At 44.4% G+C, this 26572-nt stretch overlaps 2 protein-coding genes across 4 annotated transcripts in view; one reads left to right on the top strand and one right to left on the bottom strand.

The window, feature by feature from the left end:
* The window catches only part of LOC131928653 (protein disulfide-isomerase TMX3), a 61787-nt gene that overhangs the window by 18272 nt on the left and 16943 nt on the right, over positions 1–26572 (top strand). The gene's annotated exons all lie outside the window — the stretch shown is intronic.
* On the bottom strand, positions 201–25104 carry LOC131928633 (fibrinogen C domain-containing protein 1). 3 transcript variants are annotated; one of them, XM_059284707.1, is made up of 4 exons: positions 24871–25104; positions 13498–14349; positions 1937–2269; positions 201–1753 (listed from the first exon to the last, which is right to left on the bottom strand). In XM_059284707.1, exons 2-4 carry the CDS (start codon positions 14270–14272, stop codon positions 1434–1436), a joined length of 1428 nt encoding a protein of 475 aa, XP_059140690.1. In that variant the 5' UTR covers positions 14273–14349; positions 24871–25104; the 3' UTR covers positions 201–1433. The 3 variants fall into 3 exon arrangements, with proteins under 3 accessions (XP_059140690.1, XP_059140704.1, XP_059140695.1); XM_059284721.1 differs by lacking the exon at positions 24871–25104 and adding an exon at positions 23360–23475; XM_059284712.1 differs by lacking the exon at positions 24871–25104 and adding an exon at positions 14916–15048.

Here is a 26572-nt window from a genome sequence, read left to right as displayed (position 1 = left end):
GACAACACCTCGTGCCTCACCTACAAAACACAAGCCCCCATAAATAAACCATGGAGTTAAAGTGCAGCGCATGGAAGCCCGCGCGTGTAAGCCCCGCGCAGTAAGCCCCACACATGTAAGCCCCAAGCGTGTAAGCCCCGTAGGTTAAGCCCCATACCCTAAGCCTCAAGTGTGCAAGCCCACACCCCCTTGTGTGGTGTAATGATGTTCCCTAAGAACTACATCCAGACAACTCGTTCTACTGGATGGGTTCAGTAGCGTCCTGAATAGCAACATCCGAACGTCTAAAAACAGGTTTTTAAAAGTTCAAGTGTATTGTAAGAAATGAACAATGTCAAATGTATTCAAATACTTTGACCCAGATGGTTGCAGGAAAAACATATTAAAAGTCGGGAGGGGAAGTCATCCAAGAAATTTACCTACCGAAAGGGAAGCCACCCATGGTCATAGACAGTTTGACATAAAAATATGTGCATATTCACAATATTTAATGAGCTAGCATTACACAAGACTTGTAACGACAGGACACCTGTCTTTTAATGCAGATTCTAATTTAATATAAAGCTGCATAATGGCCAAAAACTGCGTGGATTCGGCTTTGTAGAAAGAAACATTTTTCACTAAACTGGTATCATGGAAGAACTACACACAGTTGAACGGTTGATGAGTGATCCATACACAATGAAGTACGAGTGTCGTGAGCATTTCATGTCACGTGTTGTCTTCACCTTTCATGTCCACAGATTCTCTTCATAACACAAATGCTGTCCACGCACACCCGTCCTATGGCCATTTCACACACAATAGATGTACTCTACATCATAGAGCACCATAGCGTACTGTACATTTGTTATATAAACAGTCTAAAAGCGCACTTTACATTCTTACTTTTGTAGCCTAAAAGCGTACATTTTTTTTACTACAGCTGTTATATGATGCACGAGCAGTAGAATCAAACAACCAATCAGCCATTCGTTTGCTAGTCTAGTCACACGAGCGGAACACTCGCGGCCACTGAGTACATTGACAGGGTCTGCCGTCAGCTGACCACGTCCTATCTTTAGTTTCTATAGCAACAGGTCGACGGCTCTCTGAGATCATTTGGCAAGATGGGCTAGTCTAATTATCTCTTACCTATTGGAAACATGTGTAATGACTAAGTCTAAGAATTATAATTCAGCTGATTGCACTGTAACAAACACATTAGCTGACATAAGCGTCTAACTTCTGCAAGTCTTACACGAATACTCGTCTTCTAAAGACAAACATCGTCGAGATGGTAGATGAATATGTAAGCTTAATTTAGTGTACAAATACCCAAAGTATCTCTGTTTAATAAACTCATGCCTGTAGATGTTCAACTAAGCTAAGCATATGAGAGCTCGACTTGCTAGCAGTTTAAAACCTAGTGTACATGTCATTCGGGAATTCTTCTAATCGTCAGGATCAGGCTGTCCGACTTCTAGCGGACGAATTTTCATTTCCGATGCCTTGAGCTGCTCCCTCTTCCAGTGGTTCCAGGCCAGGCCCCTCCAGGAGACGTCGCTCCTGTTGTGGTAGGGTCCGTTGAGCAGGGCGAACCAGCAGTTGTCGAACCACCAGCCGGCCTCCCACTCCTGGGCACAGCTGGCCTCCCGCCGGGCGTCGTTGTCGCGGTCCGTGGTGGAGAACTTCTTGTTGTTGTGGTTGTGCAGGGAGTCCTGGGCGCTGCCGCTGAACCCTGAGATGTGGAGCCGGTACCCGTCTCTCTCACCTGCCGGACACAAGGTTTACACTGTTATAAATGGGTACATGATACAATCTGGCGTCATTAAGTCAGTGACAGAATTACTTTAAAAAATGTTAATTGCCCCATCGACGACTAAAATGTAATATCATTAATCAATTAACTAGTTGCACTTTTAGACTATTTCACTACCAACCGTCATTGACTCACCATCAATTTTAAAACTCGAGTAGATGGCGTAGACCCTGTTCCCTGAGAAGTCCCACAGGTCCACTCGCAGCTGGTACCGCCCCTGGTTGGTGAGCAGGAAAATGTTGTCATTGCCTAGCCAGTGCTCACCACTGACGTCACCAAAACCGGCCCTGTACTTGTCCCAGAGCTGGCGGAAGTCGACCGTCCCGTCCTTGCGCCGCTGTATGACCAGCCAGCCGGCGTTGGGCGAGTCCATGTCGCACCAGACGGGGATGGGGCAGCCCGTGTACAGGGGCTTGATGTAGTAGACGTCACTGCGCCGGTGGCCGGCCTCGTAGATCTCCAGGCAGTCTGTAAGGTCAAAGGTCTAAAGGTTAATTCTCTGCCCTCTCTATGGAAGTTGTTTACTACCATACACCTCGATATAAATACACAACAAAACATGTAAACATCACGTATGTGACGGGTACTGATACGTCAACATTACAAATACATTGCAAATAGTGGACACATACTCTGATACCAATCTTTAAAGACAGGTAGAATCTGACAGGTAAGCGTTAGTCTGGAGTTCCCTTAGATGCTTTATTTTTCTTTGCCTGGTTGGAATACGAGCATTGACGACTGTTACAGACAATTTAGTTCTGTTCCGCTCTATCACCGCGTTCAGTTTCTATTTTTAGAAAATCCTTGAGGATATAGATATATCTCGATCTCCCGATTGTTAAAGTGCACGAGTACCTGATTTGTGGGTATTATTCTTGGACAAGGGTGTAGGAAGTTGGAAGGTGCAGGCAGTGTAGACAACTAGATTAAAAAGTTTCTCAACTGGCGTATGGTTTCAGTTAGAAATCCCGTGAAGGAAAGTTAGACACGAAATGATGAAGGTATTTGATCACTCAAGTCGCATTAAGATAGAAGCGAGGAACATATGGCCAGGGGGATAGGATTACAGTTTCTTTCGGGCATATCTTCGGGTTGGGGGGTGGAGGGGGATGGAGGCACTGCTCATCCGAAACACGCCCCCCACCCCTCAAACGAATGAGAAAAATAAATAATTTCTACACCGCTGAAATATAAATGTTTAAATGCGCCCCCCCCCCCCCCCGAAAGTTTCAAGTTCCCCCCACCCCCCTAAGTAAAAATGTCTGAAAGAAACACTGAATATAAATTAGAAATAGTATTACCAAGAGACACTGAAGATAAGCAACTGCTCTAGCATATTATTTTTAGAATATGGTCAACACTAGATCAAATTACCTATGCTCTAAAGCCGTTTAAAGGAAATATGTTGAAGTTAATGTTTTAAGTCGGTAAAGGCACTTGTATATCCATTACACCGTTAATCTTCCCGGAGTTGGTTCATTGCTTCTAGTCAGCACCTTAATTAAGACGGCGAGAAGCTTGTAATAGACTTTCTCCGTCAGTCCTGTCCCCCCCCCCCCTCTCTCTCGTGAAGGCTGAGCCACACATGTGACGTACAGTGATGATTAACTTAAGGATTGGTTCAATCACTTGGGGGTATTGGCAATACCGACATTAACAACATTTTAAACCAGCTCGATAGGATTGTCATGAGTAAACAGGATGGATGTACATACACTCAAACATGTATATGTAATGTATTTGTTGTATGAAACATTTCCCTGAACATATCCAGCCCCTCCCTAGTTGCACAGTTTCCGAGTTCGGTCAACGTCAGCAGTTGTGGTCGACGATTAAACCTGGCGACTGTAATTCTCGTCTAGACGGTTTAATGATAGGACTGATTAGCGGTTCATGGGTTAGCCCCAACCATACTCCGCCTAATGCCGGTCTGTGGCCTCCTACACTTGTGCCATGAGTTGCTGTTGTTGTTGGCATAACTAACCTGCCAGGCTCAATGAAGGTTGTTGTTACAGTAGGTGTGTGTCATGTTCAGTCAAATGTCTGTCACTTGATTGTGTAGCCAAACACACGGTCACTTGTATTGAGACATTTCATTGGGTACGCTCTAGCACGTGACCGAGTCTACCTGTCACGTCTTGCAGTGAACTCTAGCACCGTATCACCGTATCACGTGACCAAGTCCTGTAGAGGTGGGTGGTGTACTCAGGGCAACCTTTCCTTCCGTGCACCGACGTTATTCCACCTGTGCTTACAATTAGCCAGGATGCACCAACTGTTGGTGGTTACTGCAGGCTTTGTCTTCTAATACAATCCCTGCCATCTACAGCAGGCTTTGTCTTCTAATACAATCCCTTCCCTCGCCAGGAACAAAAGGCCAGTTATACGACATGGTGCCCGCCTCAGTGGATGCTAGTTGTTAGGTTCTCCCTCCGTCAGTTTTATACCAGACCGGGGAGCTTTTGAATCTCTGAGCTTTTCAAAACCTGTTTAGGTGGAGGGAGAAACCTATTTTAGCAAACCATGGGTTAAATAACTGGAATTTGTCTAGCTTGTGAGAATGTATGAAATGGTCGCTATGCGAGGCACGTGATCCAGTTTCTATCAATGAAGTTAGACTAGACAAAACCTTTCCATTCACTGGCAACATTAGGCTAACGTCCCATCAAACTTCAGTGGTAGGTTGTGGCGACAAGGTGCAGAGGTTATGGCAGAGTTATGCTTCTGCCGCTGCCATCTAGAGGGGAGATAGCAGAGGTCTGACGGGATTAGCAAATACAGAATCCAATGGTGAGACAGATTGTAAGAGGGGCCACGCCAGATCCTGGATTTAAACCAGACATTTGGCTTATTGTGAGACTGGAGAATTGCTTTGGCTCAAGTCGGTCGCTTGCTTTAATAGTGCCACACTATATCCATAACGCTGAATGCTATATCTGACTCTGAACGCTGAATAGTTGCCTTGGCTAGTAGCTAGCCTGAGCTGGGCCACGCTATATCTGACTCCATAAGATGAGAACTCACTACAAAAAATGACTCGTTTATTGCTTAGAGCTATTTAACAAGCATACGGGGTTGTCATAACCCGCCCGGAACAAGTTGCTGACCTTGCATATGAGCGTATGATCTGAACCCACACAACCTCGCTAGATTCACGAGTTATTCAAATCGTGATCTGCATCTTCCAACGAGGATTTAAAAAAAAACAAGGACTGGAACATAACCAAAATTCTTGCCCCCATGGGGGTGGCTGATACGTTTCTCGCTTGGTGAGCCGTGTCCTTGGCTGAAATGTAAACACACACGCACCAACTACAAACCTTTGATACTTAATGGAGGTTTATCTCACGTTTTTTCAAACATTTGCTTTTACCGAATTATAGATTTTAATGGCGCGAATGTACTTTAAACACCCGCACGCATATACACACAAATAGAGAGAGAATTCAGAAGGGATAATGTAAGTAAAATAAGTCGATACTATAAGTCACGTGGTGTTGTAGATGTGAACATGACATTGTCTAGGCCAGTGGCTAGCATTTGTGGTAAGCTAGAGACGATTTACCGTCAAGTTGATTCATATTTTGGTGAGGTTGAGCAGAACTCACCGCCGCTACAAGTTGTGAAACCAGAGCTGTGGGTGGGGCCTGTTATCTGCCTCTAGCACCCAGGGAAATTATTTTTCCTGACCTCGCGGTTCGTTTTTTTTAAAATTTCCCCCTCTAATCCAGCAATAATATTTTGCATGCCTGGTTTCATACCATGACCTTGGGTTGTGCTATTTAAGACGAGCTATTTGCGTCTTTATGCTTTGAATTATTTTTTTTAAAGATGAGAACATTAATTTTGTTCCGAATGCAGGTATGGCAGCTAGATAAATGTCAAGGTCAGGCTGAATCTAGGGTGCTGGCAGTGACACGTGGTTGCACGTTTGCTGGTGTAGTCAACTTCATCATACAATCTCTAGCATCAACAGACGTTAATTTCTCACGTTAATCATCCTCTGGTGTGTGAGTCAGTTTTGTCAATCATCCTCTGGTGTGTGAGTCGGCACCGTGTCAAGCTTGAATTTAACCTGCGGATCCCCTTGGCATGACGTACACGACAACATAGGTTGGTTGAGCTGTTAGCGTGCACGGGCAATCTAGCGGGCATTGACATTTGGTCGCGTCTCCCCGGTTATGGTGACATTAGTACACCCGTCATTAGTGAGTCTAGAGCCATACAGAGCCGACTGTATAACAATGACCAGCATATGATTAACTTGTATACTTGAATGTGGATGAACAAGCTTTGATTCGTGTGGTCAGTGTATTAGCCTAAGGAACCTGGTACGTGACTCATATAGAAGACAATCAAGTACAGACGGAGGTCTTTGAACAGCCTGAACCCGTGCAGGGGACCAGCAGACCATCTAAAGACCAGTTTAAATTACAAACATGCCGCACGTGCATCGCGCGATGCTCACACAAAACTCGCTTTCTTTTGTTTACAGGTGACATATAAGCGTTTGCAGGTGAGCTGCTCGCCCAGCCAGGCTCAGTGACGTAGCTATATTTAGATGTGACCTGGGACATTACAGGACTCATGTTGGTACTTGGCCTAGTTTCTTGGTGTCTGGTTTATGTCGTACATCGAGAGAGCACCAGTTTACAGGGCATTTTTCATATCATAGCACAACTTTGTCAGAGGTCAGAGTTCATGTTCAAGTGATGTTTACAGAAGGTCAAATCGCTTTCCTGTTTCACGTTTAATGGCGATTGTCGATTTCAATGTTGCTTTCCCCCCACTCGATTCAAAATTGTCTTTGCTGCTTGTGATCGATGGTTCTTGGAGCCAACAACTTGAGCCCACGAGCACGTTCGTTCTTTCTTTGATATAACGAAATGGCTAGGTTTGCCTGTCGTCCCTCCTGGGACATAGGCCGCTGACAAGAGCTTTCCAGGCGTCTCTGTCCTGGGCTTGTCTCTCCAACTGTCCCCAGGTGTATCCAATCTTCTTGGTGTCATCTTCCAGGTCATTAACGAAATAAAGACGGATATAATGAAATTAAGACTGATACAACGAAAGAAAGACTGATAAAACGCAATCAATGCTGATTTTACGAAATAAAGACGGATACTAACAGGATAAAGACAGATACAACGCAGTGAAGACAGATAAGAGATTATTGGCTACAACTACCGCCTTACAATTTTATGCAGTCATACTTTAAAAATTCCAGCAGCAACGTCTTGCTTTAGTCACCGCCAGAACAGCAACGTCTAGCTTTAGTCACCGCCAGAACAGCAACGTCTAGCTTTAGTCACCGCCAGAACAGCAACGTCTAGCTTTAGTCACCGCCAGAACAGCTACGTCTTGCTTTAGTCACCGCCAGAACAGCTACGTCTTGCTTTAGTCACCGCCAGAACAGCTACGTCTTGCTTTAGTCACCGCCAGAACATCAACGTCTAGCTTTAGTCACCGCCAGAACATCTACGTCTTGCTTTAGTCACCGCCAGAACAGCTACGTCTTGCTTTAGTCACCGCCAGAACATCTACGTCTAGCTTTAGTCACCGCCAGAAGCCCTGGTCACGTGATGACATCTAGTACACAGAGGTTGGGGTGTAACCCAGTGGAAATGAACGTGGATTACACCCATGCTGACGACGTGGTATACATGCATGGTTCAACTCTAAGGGAAAAACTTGTGTTTATCAATACAGTTATTCCCCTGCTGAAAAACGGTGCGAAAAATCAAATACAAGTGTCTTTGTTAATAATGTTTTTTGAAGTGCTAAGATGTTGTAGGTGGTCCTATAAAGACGCCTTCAGAGAATTACGTTGCCGTCTGTTTTTCAATACCTGCTGCTGATTTATGCTTTTAGAGTGGCGTGGATGCCGGTATTTTTACGACCTGCACAGGGAACTAGTAGGCTGACATCAGCAGCAAGAGGGCGGGTAGTAGCTACCCGAGTGGCCTCGCTTTTCGCTCTGTTTAGCTCTATCGGCGGAACTCTTTTGTAAGCCGGACATGGTTTTACAGCTTGTTTACCTCGCGATATTACAGCTCAAAAGAAATTTCTTGTAATATCTCGAAATACGTTGCCATAACCAGCTTTGTGCAATGTAGGACCAAAAACGAGCTCTGTTTCTTGTATACCGCGCATTGGGCTGACAAGGTTACGTCCCCAACTCGTCCAAGAAGCGCTCCAGCTTCACACCTTTCTATTAAAGGTCACCTGAAGTTGAAGTGCTGTAAAAATATTTTGTTTAGACGGCTTTAGTGACTCTTTCAAACTTTGCTAATGAAGTAATGCACAATGACACCCCGTAGTTTACCTTGTGGTTAGTTGGGGGGAGGAAGACTGCACCGGCCAGACCAGACGACTGTACAAACATATCTCTGTTTGACAGTCAACATGCTCGCCTGCTAGGTTAGGCCGACCTTGTGGCATAACCGTTTTGTTCTCTCACTGGGGATATCTTTTCTCGGTTAGCTTTTCTTGCCTAGATATTTAGACAGCTCGAAAGCTGTTTTGTTTGGTAGATAGACGCGCTGTTCAAAAGCTTTTCTGTTTGATAGATAGACGCGCTGTTTAAAAGCTGTTTTGTCTGGTAGATATTCAGATGTGTTAAAGCTTTAATTACAAAAAGGGATATGCTTCTGTTGTCGCTCATTTTTTAAGCTGTAATTTTTTTCACGTCACTTGCCGTGTGTGAAGTCTAATGCACCTTAGCACAGTCTAGGTCTGGTATCAGCTCAAGTTTCCTGTCTGAATACCTGCATGATTCAATTGTCTGTGACTGCTGGGGGGGGGGGGGGTGAGTGGCGGGTGGGGCAAGGTTTAACCGTCAGGTAACACTACGTACAGTCTAAACAAGAGTATTGTACGGCAAAAACAACCCGAAATCACACAACCCCTACATAACCTGAAATTACACAACCACCACACAACCCCCACACAACCCGAAATCCTACAACCACCACACAACCCCCACACAACCCGAAATCCTACAACCACCACACAACCCCCACACAACCCGAAATCCTACAACCACCCAACTCGAGATCTCCCAACCACAGCCCCATTAAAGACCTATTTAAACCCCCAATGTGTTTGCATTGAGCGCTGTTAGCGACGACCTTGATGTTGAGCTACAGAAACCCGAGCTATTGAAATAACATTGGCCGTCCAGCTGTTGTTGGGAGGTCATCCTGCAAGGATGTAATGATCGCACACACCCCCTCTAATCATCTCTCACACCACTTCTTAAATGATAGATCTATGCTAGTTCAGACAATTTATCTAATTTTTTGTTTTATATGGGTTTTTTCCGCATCTAAAACTTAATTAACTTAAATTCTAAAACACAATGTGTGTACAATGTTAGTTGATCCTTCACTGTACCACAGCATTCGTACACTGTACCACAGCATTCGTACACTGTACCACAGCACTCGTATACTGTACCACAATGTTCGTACACTGTACCACAGTACCCGTACATTGTACCACATCACTGGTACACTGTACCACAATGTTCGTACACTGTACCACAGTACTCGTACATTGTACCACAGCACTCGCACACTGTACCACAGCACTCGTACACTGTACCACAGTACTCGTACACTGTACCACAGTACTCGTACACTGTACCACAGCGTATTATGTAGTACTAGAGCCCTTTTGGGAATAGGCATGGCCTGTTTCAACTGAGCCCACTAGCTCTGTGTATTGGTTCGTTCAGGTCGGCAGGTAACAAAGCCTGGTTGGCATGTATTAAAGCCTGGTTGGCAGGTAACAAAGCCTGGTTGGCATGTATTAAAGCCTGGTTGGCATGTAACAAAGCCTGGTTGGCATGTATTAAAGCCTGGTTGGCATGTAACAAAGCCTGGTTGGCATGTAACAAAGCCTGGTTGGCATGTATTAAAGCCTGGTTGGCATGTAACAAAGCCTGGTTGGCATGTATTAAAGCCTGGTTGGCATGTATTAAAGCCTGGTCGGCATGTAACAAAGCCTGGTTGGCATGTAACAAAGCCTGGTTGGCATGTAACAAAGCCTGGTTGGCATGTAACAAAGCCTGGTCGGCATGTAACAAAGCCTGGTTGGCTTGTATTAAAGCCTGGTTGGCATGTAACAAAGCCTGGTTGGCATGTATTAAAGCCTGGTTGGCATGTAACAAAGCCTGGTCGGCATGTAACAAAGCCTGGTTGGCATGTAACAAAGCCTGGTTGGCATGTAACAAAGCCTGGTTGGCATGTAACACAGCCTGGTTGGCATGTAACAAAGCCTGGTTGGCATGTAACAAAGCCTGGTTGGCATGTAACAAAGCCTGGTTGGCATGTAACATAAGATTGATTGCCCTGGTGACAGAACTTGCCTGTGACCTTTAGAGCTGGGACAATTGTCCATGACAGTCCTATTGTAGCCTCATATGGGGGATGGGGGGGGGGGGGGGTCGGTACTGACTGGGTAAGTTTATTATCGTGTGAAATGTCTTCTCTTGTTTCAAATTCTATTTTTATGTTGCTAATTTTTTGTCTAGTTTTAATTACATATTCAAATATTAAAAGTGTCTTTGGTAACTAAATAACATTGTCACCGTCTGATATTTGCTACCTGTAAATAACATTGTCACCGGTTGACGTTTGCTATTTTAAACCCAGAGGCATCTCGACACGGCAGCCTTTCGTTTCCCCCACCTCCTAACCAGATATATTTCTTTTAATTTTCAATGACATAAGCTACAAGCTTTAAATGGACTTCTTTTTTTCCCTCTGTTTCTGCGGCCCAGCTACTTGAGGTAGCCCCCCCCCCCCGATGTTACCCCCCCCCCCCGGATGTTACCCCGCCTCATACCTTGACCACTAGTACTTCTATCAACTCGCTGTTATCTCTCAGTAGAACGAGTAGAAGTAACATCAAATTGTGTCCCGTTGAAGTTTATTCAACTTGCCATATTTATTATTTGCTTTTAAGTCCGCTTCGTGCAGATTTGTCAAATGTTGGGCTTGGTGAAGTGAAGTAGTTCCCTCTAGGGGAGACAGGAGCAGCCCTATCACGTGACTAAACATTTGAAAACAAGATGATCTCCCCGCGAGCCTGGGCTCGAGTACCCACATGTGACATAACACGGTCTACATTGTTCTCCAACATGGCCGCCATCTTTCTAGACATGTCCGAGTGCTCGTCCGGCATAAGACTTTTAATTGGCTCTGATCATTAAGGTAATGATCAAAACAAATGTCTCGTGATGTAGACTATGTTTGTTGACGATGTACCGACTTTCTAATAATAGCGCCCCTTTTGACTGACGGCGGGAATGCAGACGTCATAATGTAGACGTCACCGAACTACAGAGAGATAACCATCTCGCCTAGCGGGGAACTGATACTCTCATCTTACGGTTGTCCTGTGAAGAAAGGAGTGCTTTCCCCGTAACAATATGTAGAATAACCTTTTAGAGCTGTTTCAAGCACGTTTTAGTGACGAAAATAATATGTTACTGGATGTTTCTAAGTCTTTTAACCACCGACACGTTATTTATTTGTTGTTTAAATTAACTATACACATTTACAATTGAAGTAATGCTATTTTAGGAATCAAGTAAGTGGGTATTACTCGTGTCAATATTGGCACACGGCATTGGGCCTCAAGTTACAAACGTGAAATACCAAGCTCGTGTTTACAACTATTTGGTACGTGAAACGTGCCACGGTGCTCAACAGGTGTTAAGTCAGGTAAGCCAACACTTGTTGGCACTGGCGAAAACAGGTACGGCGGTAATGGGAGAGGTGAACATTGGCTCCAAACACAACCCACCGCCGACAGGACAGCAAACCCAACCCACCGCCGACAAGACAGCAAACCCAACCCACCGCCGACAAGACAGCAAGCCCAACCCACCGCCGACAAGACAGCAAGCCCAACCCACCGCCGACAGGACAGCAAATCCAACACACCGCCGACAGGACAGCAAACCCAACCCACCGCCGACAGGACAGCTAACCCAACCCATCGCCGACAGGACAGCAAACCCAACCCACCGCCGACAGGACAGCAAACCCAACCCACCGCCGACAGGACAGCAAACCCAACCTACCGCCGACAGGACAGCAAACCCAACCAACTGAGGACGGAAACCAATGCGCGTCATCTTATACAGTTATAGGCTTGACAGTTAAACTACATCATCAACCAGTACAAGATTCTACTTGCTTTCCTTCTCTAAACGGCTTACGTTTTGGCGATGGGACGTCGTTGTTATATTGCACAATCTAGGTATCTTCACTGAGCTGTAACACGGCAACAACAGCCAGCCTACCTAGTTAGCTGGGATTAGATGAAGTATCTCGTCAGGCTACATCTTGCACCATTCATGTCTATATAATAAGACCGCACAATTTATGTCTAAGGCTACGCTCTATTGACTTACATTTACAGATCTAAAGCGACAGCGTATTGACATCATCCTAACTGCTAGAGGGGATTAATAATAATAGACTTCTAAAATTCACTTAAGTAGACGGCCGTAAAATTAAGTCATGGGTATTAAATGTGGCTTTCTCGAATAGTTTGGACGTAACAAAGCGAGACGTACATTATAACGTAATGTAAAACATGAGCTACACAGTGTAAAACATGAGCCACACAGTGTTAAACATGAGCCACACAGTGTAAAACATGAGCCACACAGTGTAAAACATCAACCACACAGTGTAAAACATGAGCCACACAGTGTAAAACATGAGCCACACAACGTTAAACATCAACCACACAGTGTAAAACATGAGCCATACAGTGTAAAACATGAGCCATACAGTGTAAAAACATGAGCCACACAGTGTAAAACATGAGCCACACTATAAAACATGAGCCACACAGTGTAAAACATGAGCCACACTATAAAACATGAGCCACACAGTGTAAAACATGAGCCACACAACGTTAAACATCAACCACACAGTGTAAAACATGAGCCATACAGTGTAAAACATGAGCCACACAACGTTAAACATCAACCGCACAGTGTAAAACATGAGCCACTGAAAGCGCTGTAATTGCTGTCTAAGAAGAAGATATCAAAGTTGGACTCACCTTTGTTGGGACCATAAAGTTTGACTCACCTGTTTACTGTTGGGACCACAAAGTTTGACTCACCTTTGTTGGGACCACGAAAGTTTGACTCACCTTTGTAGTGTTGGGACCACAAAGTTTGACTCACCTTTGTTGGGACCACAAAGCTTGACTCACCATGTTGGGACCACGAAAGTTTGACTCACCTTTGTAGTGTTGGGACCACAAAGTTTGACTCACCTTTGTACTGGTGGGACCACAAAGTTTGACTCACCTTTGTACTGGTGGGACCACGAAAGTTCGACTCACCTTTGTTGGGACCACGGAAGTTCGACTCACCTTTGTTGGGACCACGGAAGTTCGACTCACCTTTGTTGGGACCACGGAAGTTCGACTCACCTTTGTTGGGACCACGGAAGTTTGACTCACCTTTTTTGGGACCACAAAAGTTTGACTCACCTTTGTACTGTTGGGACCACAAAAGTTTGACTCACCTTTGTACTGTTGGGACCACAAAAGTTTGACTCACCTTTGTACTGTTGGGACCACAAAAGTTTGACTCACCTTTGTACTGTTGGGACCACAAAAGTTTGACTCACCTTTGTTGGGACCACGAAAGTTTGACTCACCTTTGTACTGTTTGGCCCCCTCCGTTATCCCGGGACACGACCTGCTGCCTGCACTGCTCTCTACCGCGAACTTCTTGCTGCTCTTGGTGGCGTCCCCTGTGGGCAGCTTGTGTGTGAGGACGTTGTTGACCTCGACCACGTCGAGTATGACGTTGGCCAGCTTCTTGTTCAGCGACTTGTTGATCTTGCGCTGTTGCTGCAGCTTCCTCTCCATCTGCATCATAGTCCTGAACACGCTGCTGAAGTTGGCCTTGTACGACTCGAGCATCTTTTCAGCGCTGCTCAGCATGGCTTCGTGTCGCGAGATGGTTGAGTTGAGCTCTCTGCTGCGAACCATCTCGTCCAACAGTTTGGCTTCCATATCTTTAACCAACAGACTTAAGTTCGATGCGTCTTGACTGTCGCTAGTTCTGCCGCTGCTGCTACGCGCGTTATCTGTCCTATAATCCGATTTCTTGTCGTGGTATAAATTATGTTGAATATTACTAAAAACTTGAGCATTTGGGTTTTGGAGATCTTTTTTGCTTCCGGTTTCCGACTTCCGGGACTGGAACTCGACGCCGTCGGCCTGAGCGGTGTCGCTGAGTGTTGGACACTTGGACACGTCAAACTCGTTGACGATGACAGTGTATGAGCAGAGGCTGGTCTGGGTGCTGGCCGACACGGTTCTCTCCCCTGAGCCAAGGGCCAGTACCCATCCTGAGAGAACTAGGCACATGGACATACATATATGCCTCCATCCTGGTAAAGTTGAGCTGTCCGCTGAATGTTCCATGGCTGAGGAATGGTTGATGATCCTGTACACAAACGTTCACCTCTCCAGGTCCTCTATTTACTCGCCTTCTATACCATCTGATCAAACGGGAACAAAACACAGTTTTAATAATTTACTGCAGTAAATGATTTTGTAAGTTTTGATTACATAAGAATATGTGCTTTTCAATCTATTGACATATTTAATTAGTCGTTAAAATTGAAGAAGATCGAAGATTACGGTAGCGATCACTCGATCAATTGGGTGAGCTGGGCTCACGGATGTTTGCAAAACGCCGAGTCTAAAAGGGAGCAATTGTTGTCAGTTAAGAGTTATCATAGGAAGCTTCTGATAGATTATTAAGCAGGTTCTTGTAATTCTTTAGGGTGTTGACTTAATACGCACAACAAAACAATTGAAATAATAATTCGGTTACTGGTTGTTTTTTACATTTAGATATTGAATAAATTTTTTTTTAACTTCACAGTATCTAAATACTAAAATCTAGGGAGAAAAAAAAAGTAACTATATGATGCTATCAAATATCAAGCTTTGAAATGCACACAAAAAATAGAAAATAAACATTTTCTCTAGTTATAAAACGAAAAATAAAAGCGATGTTCATAAAATGTATTGATATGATTTCTAGAGCGACCCAACTCACCTAGTTTAGTAGTATGTAATCTTTGAAATACCAAGTATGTAGCATAGATTACAGTAAATCGGTGGGATGGTGTATCAAGCTAGAAAGTGGTTGCACCAGTACACAAACTGATGATGAAAGTGGTTACACCAGTACACAAACTGATGATAAAAGTGGTTGCACCAGTACACAAACTGATGATAAAAGTGGTTGCACCAGTACACAAACTGATGATAAAAGTGGTTGCACTAGTACACAAACTGATGATAAAAGTGGTTGCACCAGTACACAAATTGATGAGGAAAGTGGTTGCACCAGTACACAAACTGATGATGAAAGTGGTTGCACCAGTATACAAACTGATGATAAAAGTGGTTGCACTAGTCTACAGCTATCAGCTAACGAGAGCAGTGAGGTATGACCCTAATCTGGTCGTGTGTTGGCTGTGTCTGAAGCAGCATGAAGATCTGCCCAGATACAGATCCTTGTGTGGAGCTGAAGCAGCATGAAGATCTGCCCAGATACAGATCCTTGTGTGGAGCCGCTCTGTCACTCGCTCAGTGACTATAGAGATGTTGTCATGCGCATCGTCCTGCTGTGACAGATGGCGTCACGTGGCTTTATACTGTCTGACATTGTCAGTTCACTGTCATTTGATGACTTATTCCTCGGGTAGATGTCACGTATAGTTGGGACCCTTTACTTATAAGCTAACCTCTCCCTAACAGATTTGGCTGTATACAGGCGATGCATACAGTTTGTTTTAAAGATTCTGGTGATGTAACAATGTTATTTATACAATAGTTATTCCTACACAATCACGATATTTTACGTGCATTATCTCACATAATACAACAGTTCTATTCCTCATCATATTTATACCAGAAATTTTACACCACATTGCAGTAAAACACAATTAAAACTCTACATCTGAACACAGCACACACACGCTAACCTATCACACACCCCTGCAGAACACGCTTTCAAAACACAGAACACATAATGCATTTTTATGTCAATTATAGGGTTAACGTTTTAAGGCCCCTTGATATCTTTACCAATGTATGACGCGAGCTTTAGAACATGCAAGTTATGACATTGATTTAATGGACACTTGATATCTTTACCAATGTATGACGCCAGCTTTACAATATGCAAGTTATGACATTGATTTAATGGACACTTGATATCTTTACCAATGTATGGCGCCAGCTTTAGAACATGCAAGTTATGACATTGATTTAATGGACTCTTGATATCTTTACCAATGTATGACGCCAGCTTTACAATATGCAAGTTATGACATTGATTTAATGGACACTTGATATCTTTACCAATGTATGACGCGAGCTTTAGAACATGCAAGTTATGACATTGATTTAATGGCCTCTTGATATCTTTACCAATGTATGACGCGAGCTTTAGAACATGCAAGTTATGACATTGATTTAATGGCCTCTTGATATCTTTACCAATGTATGACACGAGCTTTAGAACATGCAAGTTATGACATTGATTTAATGGCCTCTTGATATCTTTACCAATGTATGACGCGAGCTTTAGAACATGCAAGTTATGACATTGATTTAATGGACTCGACCTAATTGTTTTCCTTCTGTCTCGCCAAATTCCTCCAGGTATTTAGCAGGTATTTAGAGCAAGATAAAAACGTTGGTGGCCGATTCATATTTCAGTTTTTAAAACGTTGGTTTATTCAAGTCGGCCATAGAGAAGCCAACCCTTGAAGCCGTTACGTCACTATTTGATCGGCCCGCCCTAGACAACCCTGTGTTGTTTGATAGTTGCATAACGAGATCAACCCGGCTCTGGAATGTCTTGAAATTCCTCCCCTCTGTGGTGAATACTTGACTTATTGGGCCGGGACAAGATACACTTCTCGCTCGGATAGGAATAGGGAATGGATGGCCGTGATTGATATCAGTGGCGGAATGACAGTCTAGGTCAGACATCAGTGGCGGAATGACAGCCTAGGTCAGACATCAGTGGCGGAATGACACAGACATCAGTGGCGGAATGACAGTCTAGGTCAGACATCAGTGGCGGAATGACACAGACATCAGTGGCGGAATGACAGTCTAGGTCAGACATAAGTGGCGGAATGACAGTCTAGGTCAGACATCAGTGGCGGAATGGCAGTCTAGGTCAGACATCAGTGGCGGAATGACAGTCTAGGTCAGACATCAGTGGCGGAATGACAGTCTAGGTCAGACATCAGTGGCGGAATGACAGCCTAGGTCAGACATCAGTGGCGGAATGACACAGACATCAGTGGCGGAATGACAGTCTAGGTCAGACATCAGAGGCGGAATGACAGCCTAGGTCAGACATCAGTGGCGGAATGACAGCCTAGGTCAGACATCAGTGGCGGAATGACACAGACATCAGTGGCGGAATGACAGTCTAGGTCAGACATCAGTAGCGGAATGACAGTCTAGGTCAGACATCAGTGGCGGAATGACAGTCTAGGTCAGACATCAGTGGCGGAATGAGAGTCTAGGTCAGACATCAGTGGCGGAATGACAGTCTAGGTCAGACATCAGTGGCGGAATGACAGTCTAGGTCAGACATCAGTGGCGGAATGACAGCCTAGGTCAGACATCAGTGGCGGAATGACACAGACATCAGTGGCGGAATGACAGCCTAGGTCAGACATCAGTGGCGGAATGACACAGACATCAGTGGCGGAATGACAGTCTAGGTCAGACATCAGTGGCGGAATGACAGTCTAGGTCAGACATCAGTGGCGGAATGACAGTCTAGGTCAGACATCAGTGGCGGAATGACAGTCTAGGTCAGACATCAGTGGCGGAATGACAGTCTAGGTCAGACATCAGTGGCGGAATGACAGTCTAGTTCAGACATCAGTGGCGGAATGACAGTCTAGGTCAGACATCAGTGGCGGAATCACACAGACATCAGTGGCGGAATGACAGTCTAGGTCAGACATCAGTGGCGGAATGACAGTCTAGTTCAGACATCAGTGGCGGAATGACATTCTAGTTCAGACATCAGTGGCGGAATGACACAGACATCAATGGCGGAATGACAGTCTAGTTCAGACATCAGTGGCGGAATGACAGTCTAGGTCAGACATCAGTGGCGGAATGACAGTCTAGGTCAGACATCAGTGGCGGAATGACAGCCTAGGTCAGACATCAGAGGCGGAATGACAGTCTAGTTCAGACATCAGTGGCGGAATGACAGTCTAGTTCAGACATCAGTGGCGGAATGACAGTCTAGGTCAGACATCAGTGGCGGAATGACAGTCTAGGTCAGACATCAGTGGCGGAATGACAGCCTAGGTCAGACATCAGTGGCGGAATGACAGCCTAGGTCAGACATCAGTGGCGGAATGACACAGACATCAGTGGCGGAATGACAGTCTAGGTCAGACATCAGAGGCGGAATGACAGTCTAGGTCAGACATCAGTGGCGGAATGACAGTCTAGTTCAGACATCAGTGGCGGAATGACAGTCTAGGTCAGACATCAGTGGCGGAATGACACAGACATCAGTGGCGGAATGACAGTCTAGGTCAGACATCAGTGGCGGAATGACAGTCTAGGTCAGACATCAGTGGCGGAATGACAGTCTAGGTCAGACATCAGTGGCGGAATGAGAGTCTAGGTCAGACATCAGTGGCGGAATGACAGTCTAGGTCAGACATCAGTGGCGGAATGACAGTCTAGGTCAGACATCAGTGGCGGAATGACAGCCTAGGTCAGACATCAGTGGCGGAATGACACAGACATCAGTGGCGGAATGACAGCCTAGGTCAGACATCAGTGGCGGAATGACACAGACATCAGTGGCGGAATGACAGTCTAGGTCAGACATCAGTGGCGGAATGACAGTCTAGGTCAGACATCAGTGGCGGAATGACAGTCTAGGTCAGACATCAGTGGCGGAATGACAGTCTAGGTCAGACATCAGTGGCGGAATGACAGTCTAGGTCAGACATCAGTGGCGGAATGACAGTCTAGGTCAGACATCAGTGGCGGAATGACAGTCTAGGTCAGACATCAGTGGCGGAATGACAGTCTAGGTCAGACATCAGTGGCGGAATGACAGTCTAGGTCAGACATCAGTGGCGGAATGACAGTCTAGGTCAGACATCAGTGGCGGAATGACAGTCTAGTTCAGACATCAGTGGCGGAATGACAGTCTAGGTCAGACATCAGTGGCGGAATCACACAGACATCAGTGGCGGAATGACAGTCTAGGTCAGACATCAGTGGCGGAATGATAGTCTAGGTCAGACATCAGTGGCGGAATGACAGTCTAGGTCAGACATCAGTGGCGGAATGACAGTCTAGGTCAGACATCAGTGGCGGAATGACAGTCTAGTTCAGACATCAGTGGCGGAATGACAGTCTAGGTCAGACATCAGTGGCGGAATGACAGTCTAGTTCAGACATCAGTGGCGGAATGACATTCTAGTTCAGACATCAGTGGCGGAATGACACAGACATCAATGGCGGAATGACAGTCTAGTTCAGACATCAGTGGCGGAATGACAGTCTAGGTCAGACATCAGTGGCGGAATGACAGTCTAGGTCAGACATCAGTGGCGGAATGACAGCCTAGGTCAGACATCAGAGGCGGAATGACAGTCTAGTTCAGACATCAGTGGCGGAATGACAGTCTAGTTCAGACATCAGTGGCGGAATGACAGTCTAGGTCAGACATCAGTGGCGGAATGACAGTCTAGGTCAGACATCAGTGGCGGAATGACAGCCTAGGTCAGACATCAGTGGCGGAATGACAGTCTAGGTCAGACATCAGTGGCGGAATGACAGTCTAGGTCAGACATCAGTGGCGGAATGACAGCCTAGGTCAGACATCAGTGGCGGAATGACACAGACATCAGTGGCGGAATGACAGTCTAGTTCAGACATCAGTGGCGGAATGATAGCCTAGGTCAGACATCAGTTTTCTATACTGTAAGCTGTCATTAGCTGAGTTTGAAGATGTTTTATGAGTTGAACCTACCACTAACTGCCATAACCACTCTAGCCATAAACAAATTTCAAGATAAACAAATCAAGTCTGTCACATAGAAATGTTAACATTCCCCCGAAAAATAAAGTTATTAAACACAAATCGAGAACGGAAGTTATTTTTCTTCTGACAAGCTCACAAAGATGGGTCTACCTGTGACAGTGGCGTGGACAGGAGGGCTACAAAGGATGGTATAGTTCTACATGGTAGTGTCGTGCTACACTCTTAGTGCCCTGGTACACAGGTAGTGCCGTGCTACACAGGTAGTGTCGTTCTACAGTGGTAGTGTCGTGCTACACTGGTAGTGCCGTGCTACACTGGTAGCGTGCTACACTGGTAGTGTCGTGCTACACAGGTAGTGTCGTGCTACACAGGTAGTGTCGTGCTACACTGGTAGTGTCGTGCTACACTGGTAGTGTCGTGCTACACTGGTAGTGCCGTGCTACAGTGGTAGTGTCGTGCTACACTGGTAGTGCCGTGCTACACTGGTAGTGCCTTGCTACACTGGTCGTGCCTTGCTACACTGGTAGTGTCGTGCTACACTGGTAGTGTCGTGCTACACAGGTAGTGTCGTGCTACACTGGTAGTGTCGTGCTGCACTGGTAGTGCCTTGCTACACTGGTCGTGCCTTGCTACACTGGTAGTGTCGTGCTACACAGGTAGTGTCGTGCTACACTGGTAGTGTCGTGCTACACTGGTAGTGTCGTGCTACACTGGTAGTGTCGTGCTACACTGGTAGTGTCGTGCTACACTGGTAGTGCCGTGCTACAGTGGTAGTGTCGTGCTACACTGGTAGTGCCGTGCTACACTGGTAGTGCCTTGCTACACTGGTCGTGCCTTGCTACACTGGTAGTGTCGTGCTACACTGGTAGTGTCGTGCTACACTGGTAGTGTCGTGCTACACAGGTAGTGTCGTGCTACACTGGTAGTGTCGTGCTGCACTGGTAGTGCCGTGCTACACTGGTAGTGCCTTGCTACACTGGTCGTGCCTTGCTACACTGGTAGTGTCGTGCTACACTGGTAGTGCCTTGCTACACTGGTAGTGTCGTGCTACACTGGTCGTGCCTTGCTACACTGGTAGAGCTGGTTCATCCACTCACTCTGTTTGTTTTCAGACATCTCTCTTAAGGGGGGGGGGGGGGGAGGGATGATAGCCTCAGGACATGTCCACAGTCATCTCGGACCAAAATAAAATAGTATATACAATATATATTTTAACTATCCCCCCCCCCATTGTTTTTTAAGTCTCACCCCCCCCCCCTTGAAAACATTTTTGAGACGAAATTAGATCGATATAGGTTGACTGGGAAGGCCACACATCTTTGACAATAAACTAGATCTGGGGTCTCCAAACTACGGCCCGCGGGCCGGATGCGGCCCGCGAGATCATTTCATCCGACCCTCGACGATATTTTTGTCCACTGAATAAATGTTGTTAGAGGTGACTGAGGAGCTTTGCACAGAAAATTCAAAACAATTTGAAAATGTAGCTTTGGTTGCAAATACCATTGCCCGCCGTGTTGCAGACATTGGTGAAAACATCGTGACTCAAATAGCGAAATATGCAAGCAAGCTTCGCCATTTTTCAATTGCAATGGATGAGTCGCTGGACAGTTGTTCCACCTCAACTTCTTGTGTTCATTTAAATGGGGTATAGAAATTGGCCTCTGCTGCAGACATAACTAGTCATTTAAATTTTCTGAACATAAAACGGCAAGAGAGGGAAATCTAGTTTCTTATCTATACACCCACCTAAAGGCCTTCAGATTCAAACTTGTCATGTATTTGGAACAAGTACAGGCCAACAACTTGACGCACTTTCAGCAGTGCAAGTTATTTACGGCTGAAGCAACCAATAAATTTCCCACGTCATTTACATATGATCATCAAAGACCTCCAGCTGCAGTTTCAGTAGGTTCTCTGACTTGGATTCAAAGGCAGAAGAAGTGAGACTGCTTCAAAGCCCATTTGAAGCAAATGTGGCCAGTTGCAAAGATGAACTGCAGCTGGAGGTCATTGAATTGCAAGAAAATGACTTCCTTAGAGACACGTTCAAAGAAGGGCAGATTAATTTTCATAAGTTTTTGCACAAGGAAGACTTTCCTAATAATAAAAGTTCTGCATCAAAGTACCTTTCAAGTTTTGAAACAACATACCTGTGTGAACAAACATTTTCAAGAATGAAATACGTGAAGAACAATTTTAGAGCAAACTTGGACCTCGAGTGTGTTATCGACCCCCGAAAGCGTTTCTTCCAGACTTTTTCTCCGTGGGGGTGGGGTGGGGGGTAGGGGTGGACACTTGAAATTTGTAAATATATCTATATAAATTATATTTCGTGGGGGGGGGGGTAGACGTTCTTCGGGAGGGTGGGGGCGCCCCCTCCCCGAAGAGATGTCTTAAAGAAACTCTGGCCCCCGAACTGATATTTCATAGTTAATGCGGCCCTCGGACTGAAAAGTTTGGAGACCCCCTGAACTAGATCTACTTTCTATCTACACAGACATCACACTGCGTACTTCTGAGAAGTCAAAACAATTAAAATTAATGCCAATATAGTGGATATGGTAATGTAAATCTTAAACAGTTGTTCCAGCGTCTAAATAGATTTTTCAGTGTGAAAATAGATTCAATTGTCGAGACAGTGGAGGGTAGACAGAAGCAATTTATTACGACAAAAGTTGTCTTAACTGTAACTTAAATAACTTGCTATTTATCAGAAAAGGTATACATTTTAAAAACAGCGCATTACGACGAGCAAAAGTAAATTGTGGCATGTATGTTTAAATTGTTTCTCGTGTTTGTTTCACGTTGTCTTACCTTACAGTGACATTTATAATTACCTTTGAGAAATGTGCCTTGTTGTGTCTAGTCTTATGCGTGTGTGTCGTTTGTTGATTGCTTGTTGTTTTTGAGAAATGTGCCTTGTTTTATCTAGACTTGCCTTACAGTTGATCCCCATATATTTGAGTGAGTAAGGGAAACAATCAGGTGTAGACTTGATGTAGAACATGAGCAGTGGAGGGCGGCAGGTGAGTTGTTGCACTTTACAGAGAGGGGTGGGTGGAATGCGGAAGTGGTTTTTGTGAATGATTCAACAGTGATTCACGTTCTTCTACGTTTCGACAATTATACATAGCACAATTGCAACATTTATTTAGTCCATTCCTCTGTCCGTTTGTGTTTTACAGCAAATGTGTATTTTGCCAATTCCTTTATCTTTTTGTGTTATTAATTCTTAATAACATTTTTAAAAAGTCGAACAGCTGAATTTTGTAAATCAAATTTCTTATCTAACTAACCTAAGATTTTGACGCTGAAAACTGTGATCGTGATTACCAAATGTCATTATTGACACAGAATCGAAGGGTTTAAGACAAGTCCACCCATAGATCCCATCCCTGGCGCCTGCCTCTCGTGGTTTGATCTCAGCGCCTGCTCACCTGTTCCACGAACAATAGCACCATTTTTCCACCACTCATTGAGTGCACGTCTCTTGATGTTTCTTAAACCTCATGTTGCCCTAGACCGCACGTCTTGTAAACATTCCTTCTTTACCTGTGTCAGCGGCTACTGCCGTCAGTATACACAGGTTTGGGACGCCAACAAGAAACAATGCTATACACTTGACTTCTAGGGGGTAGGTCGGCTGTTACAGCAGGGTGATGGGACAATTAGAGACGTTTGGTGGCTCATGGGGAGTTGGGACATGCTGCATTCGTTTGTATAGAGGCTGTCAGTTGTTCGTTAATTAATTTGTGGGGAGGGTGTAATTTGTTCGTTAATTAATTTATGGGATGGTGTTTTTGTTCGTTAATTATTTATGGAGAGGGTGTCACTTGTTCTTTAATTAATTTATGGGATGGTGTTTTTGTTCGTTAATTAATTAGTGGGGTGGGTGTCATTTGTTCTTTAATTAATTTGTGAGGAGGGTGTCAGGTTTTCGTTAATTATTTGTGCGGAGTGTGACAGTTGTTAATTAATTTGTAAGGAAAGTTTGATTTGTTAATTAATTTGTGGGGAAAGTGTGATTTGTTATCTAAATGTGTATAGAAACTGGAATTTGTTATCTTAATGTGTATGAAAACTGATTTGTTATCTAAATGTGTATGGAAGATGTGATTTGTTATCTAAATGTGTATGGAAGATGTGATTTGTTATCTAAATGTGTATGGAAGATGTGATTTGTTATCTAAATGTGTATGAAAGATGTGATTTGTTATCTAAATGCGTATGGAAGATGTGATTTGTTATCTAAATGTGTATGGAAGATGTGATTTGTTATCTAAATGTGTATGGAAGATGTGATTTGTCATCTAAATGTGTATAGAAGATGTGATTTGTTATCTAAATGCGTATGGAAGATGTGATTTGTTATCTAAATGTACACAGTGGCGTGCTATGACAGTGGGTAAAAGCGGGCCTACAATTTGTTATTGGAGAGTTCTGCTGTGTTGATGTTACAAACTGATGCTGTCTTGTTTTGACGGACAGCACAGTCGATGCGGTACAGTCAGTGACGTTTAAGTGTTTACAATGACGGTACAAACTACAACGTTTGATTGTGGAACAACAGGAGAAAATTGTGCGATAGCTGCACAATGCTAACACCTATAACTCACACGACATGCCACGTGTAATTTTTGTCCCGGCATTAAAAAGTCTGGTTTGGAGCTGTGTACTTGTAACATCAGAACTAGCAAATACGTGACTGGTGTGGCACTCTGAATTAGCACACACAAAACTGACTGGTGTATAGCTAACACTTGTAACATCAGAACTAGCAAAAACGTGTCTGGTATATAGATTTAGCTAACACTTGTAACATCAGAAGTAGCAAAAAGTGACTAGTATATAGGTCTAGCTAACACTTGTAACAGAACTAGAATTAAAGCCGTCCTACTTGTGGCAAGTTTATAAACATAGAAGTTGTAAAGAAAAAAGAAAATATTACCAGCAATGCCGTCCTCCCGTGGTCGGTCTGTGGTGTTATCCAGTCAGCACTGAGCCAGTGGATGAATGGAGCCGATGCCATGACAGAAAGAAACGCTGATGGCAGCGAAAAAGCGCGTGAACCCACTGGGTGCACTGTCACCGCGCGCTGGCGGACACGCGCCCTGTCCGGCATTTGATACGTCAGCCCGCCCTCGCACGTTCGCCTCCCCCTCCCAGCGCCGTCTGGGCCGGGGAACTTGCAGTTTGCTGGCTCAGCTAAGTGGGGCTAAAGCAGGCAAATCTTAGCCCAGCAGGTAAACAGCGAGGGGTGAAGCCGTGGACAGGTGAAACTAAAATTGTCGGATCTGTCGCATGGTCCAATTCTTGCGTCATAGCCTCTGTGTCTTACGTCATCAAGACTAGTGTAAAAAAGACACGTTGATGTTCTTTACGAGAGTAGCGCACTATGGAAAGAATAGGAAGGCTGTATAGGCCTACTGGTCTAAATCTATTATCTTCAAACTATTTGATCACACCCTCACCTAAACTACCTTATCGTATTTGTGTGTGGCTAGCGTTGATTACACTTTCCGACATGCCGAAATGTCCACATCCGAGTACCTTTGCTGTCTCCATTACATGTAGCGTAGAATACTTTAGTTTTAATCAATCCACTTTCTAATGGACACGCCATCTGCTAACGCCTAACTAATTCAAATGAAAGATGCTGCCCTGGAGTTATTTATAGCCTCACAGAATTTAACTAAAATTAAAGTGCTTTTTAATTAGGCTGAGATAGCAACCTCCCCCATCACCCCTTCTCCTGTGCGTATCCCGTCTTCCCCGTGTTTAGCCTAGCTAGCCTGTTTTATTTAGCTACTAATTGGGACAAACATTTGGGGCAAACGTTTCAAGAATGTTGTTGTTGACACGTCTAAGTTATTGGTGGCTTGGGTGGAGCTGAAATATATCTGATACATCTAAAGTATCAGAGGGTTGGTGTGTGGGTTGAGCAGTAATATATCTGATACATCTAAAGTATCATTGGGCTGGTGTGTGTATAAAGTATCATTGGGCTGGTGTGTGGGTATTGCTAAAATATGGCATGAGTTTAGGACGGTGAACGGAAAAAAAAGTCACAGGAAAAAAAACAGAAAAAAGTCAGTTTTTGCTAGGAAATAAACCGGGAGTGATCTCCCCTAAACTTTCTCGAATATTCTTATATAACTTGGAACATAGACATGATTTTTAATTATTTAAACTTTTAAAAATAGAATAGAATCTCATAGAAAAAAGAATTGCACACCAAGCGAAAGCCAAAACAATATGTGCATAATAGTGCGCAATATTATTAGTACTTTATAAATTTACATGCGTTTTTTGCGAAATCGGAAATAGCGTAAATTAGTACTTCCGGTCAACGGAAATTACTCCAAATTTGATAGAAGGTAGAGAATTAGATCTTTTACTTACATGTGAAATTTCATTTATCTATCTGAAATAGTACTCAAGTTATAAGCTTTTGAAAAATTCAAAATAGAAAAAGTACCACTTCCGGTTTTCGGAAATCGCTCAAAAGTTGATCAGGATTACGATTTTGATAAAATACTTATATATGAAATTTCATCAACCTAGCTGTAACGGTACTCAAGTTATCGTGTTTACACACAGACAGACACACAGACAGACACACAGACATACGGACAAGATTGCAAAATTAT

The sequence above is a fragment of the Physella acuta genome, unplaced genomic scaffold, assembly GCF_028476545.2.
Source record: "Physella acuta isolate Inbredline_101_S28 unplaced genomic scaffold, ASM2847654v3 ptg000091l, whole genome shotgun sequence".
Classification (NCBI taxonomy): domain Eukaryota; kingdom Metazoa; phylum Mollusca; class Gastropoda; family Physidae; genus Physella; species Physella acuta.
Note: the sequence above shows the minus strand (reverse complement) of the source record. Positions and strands in the feature narration are given on the sequence as shown.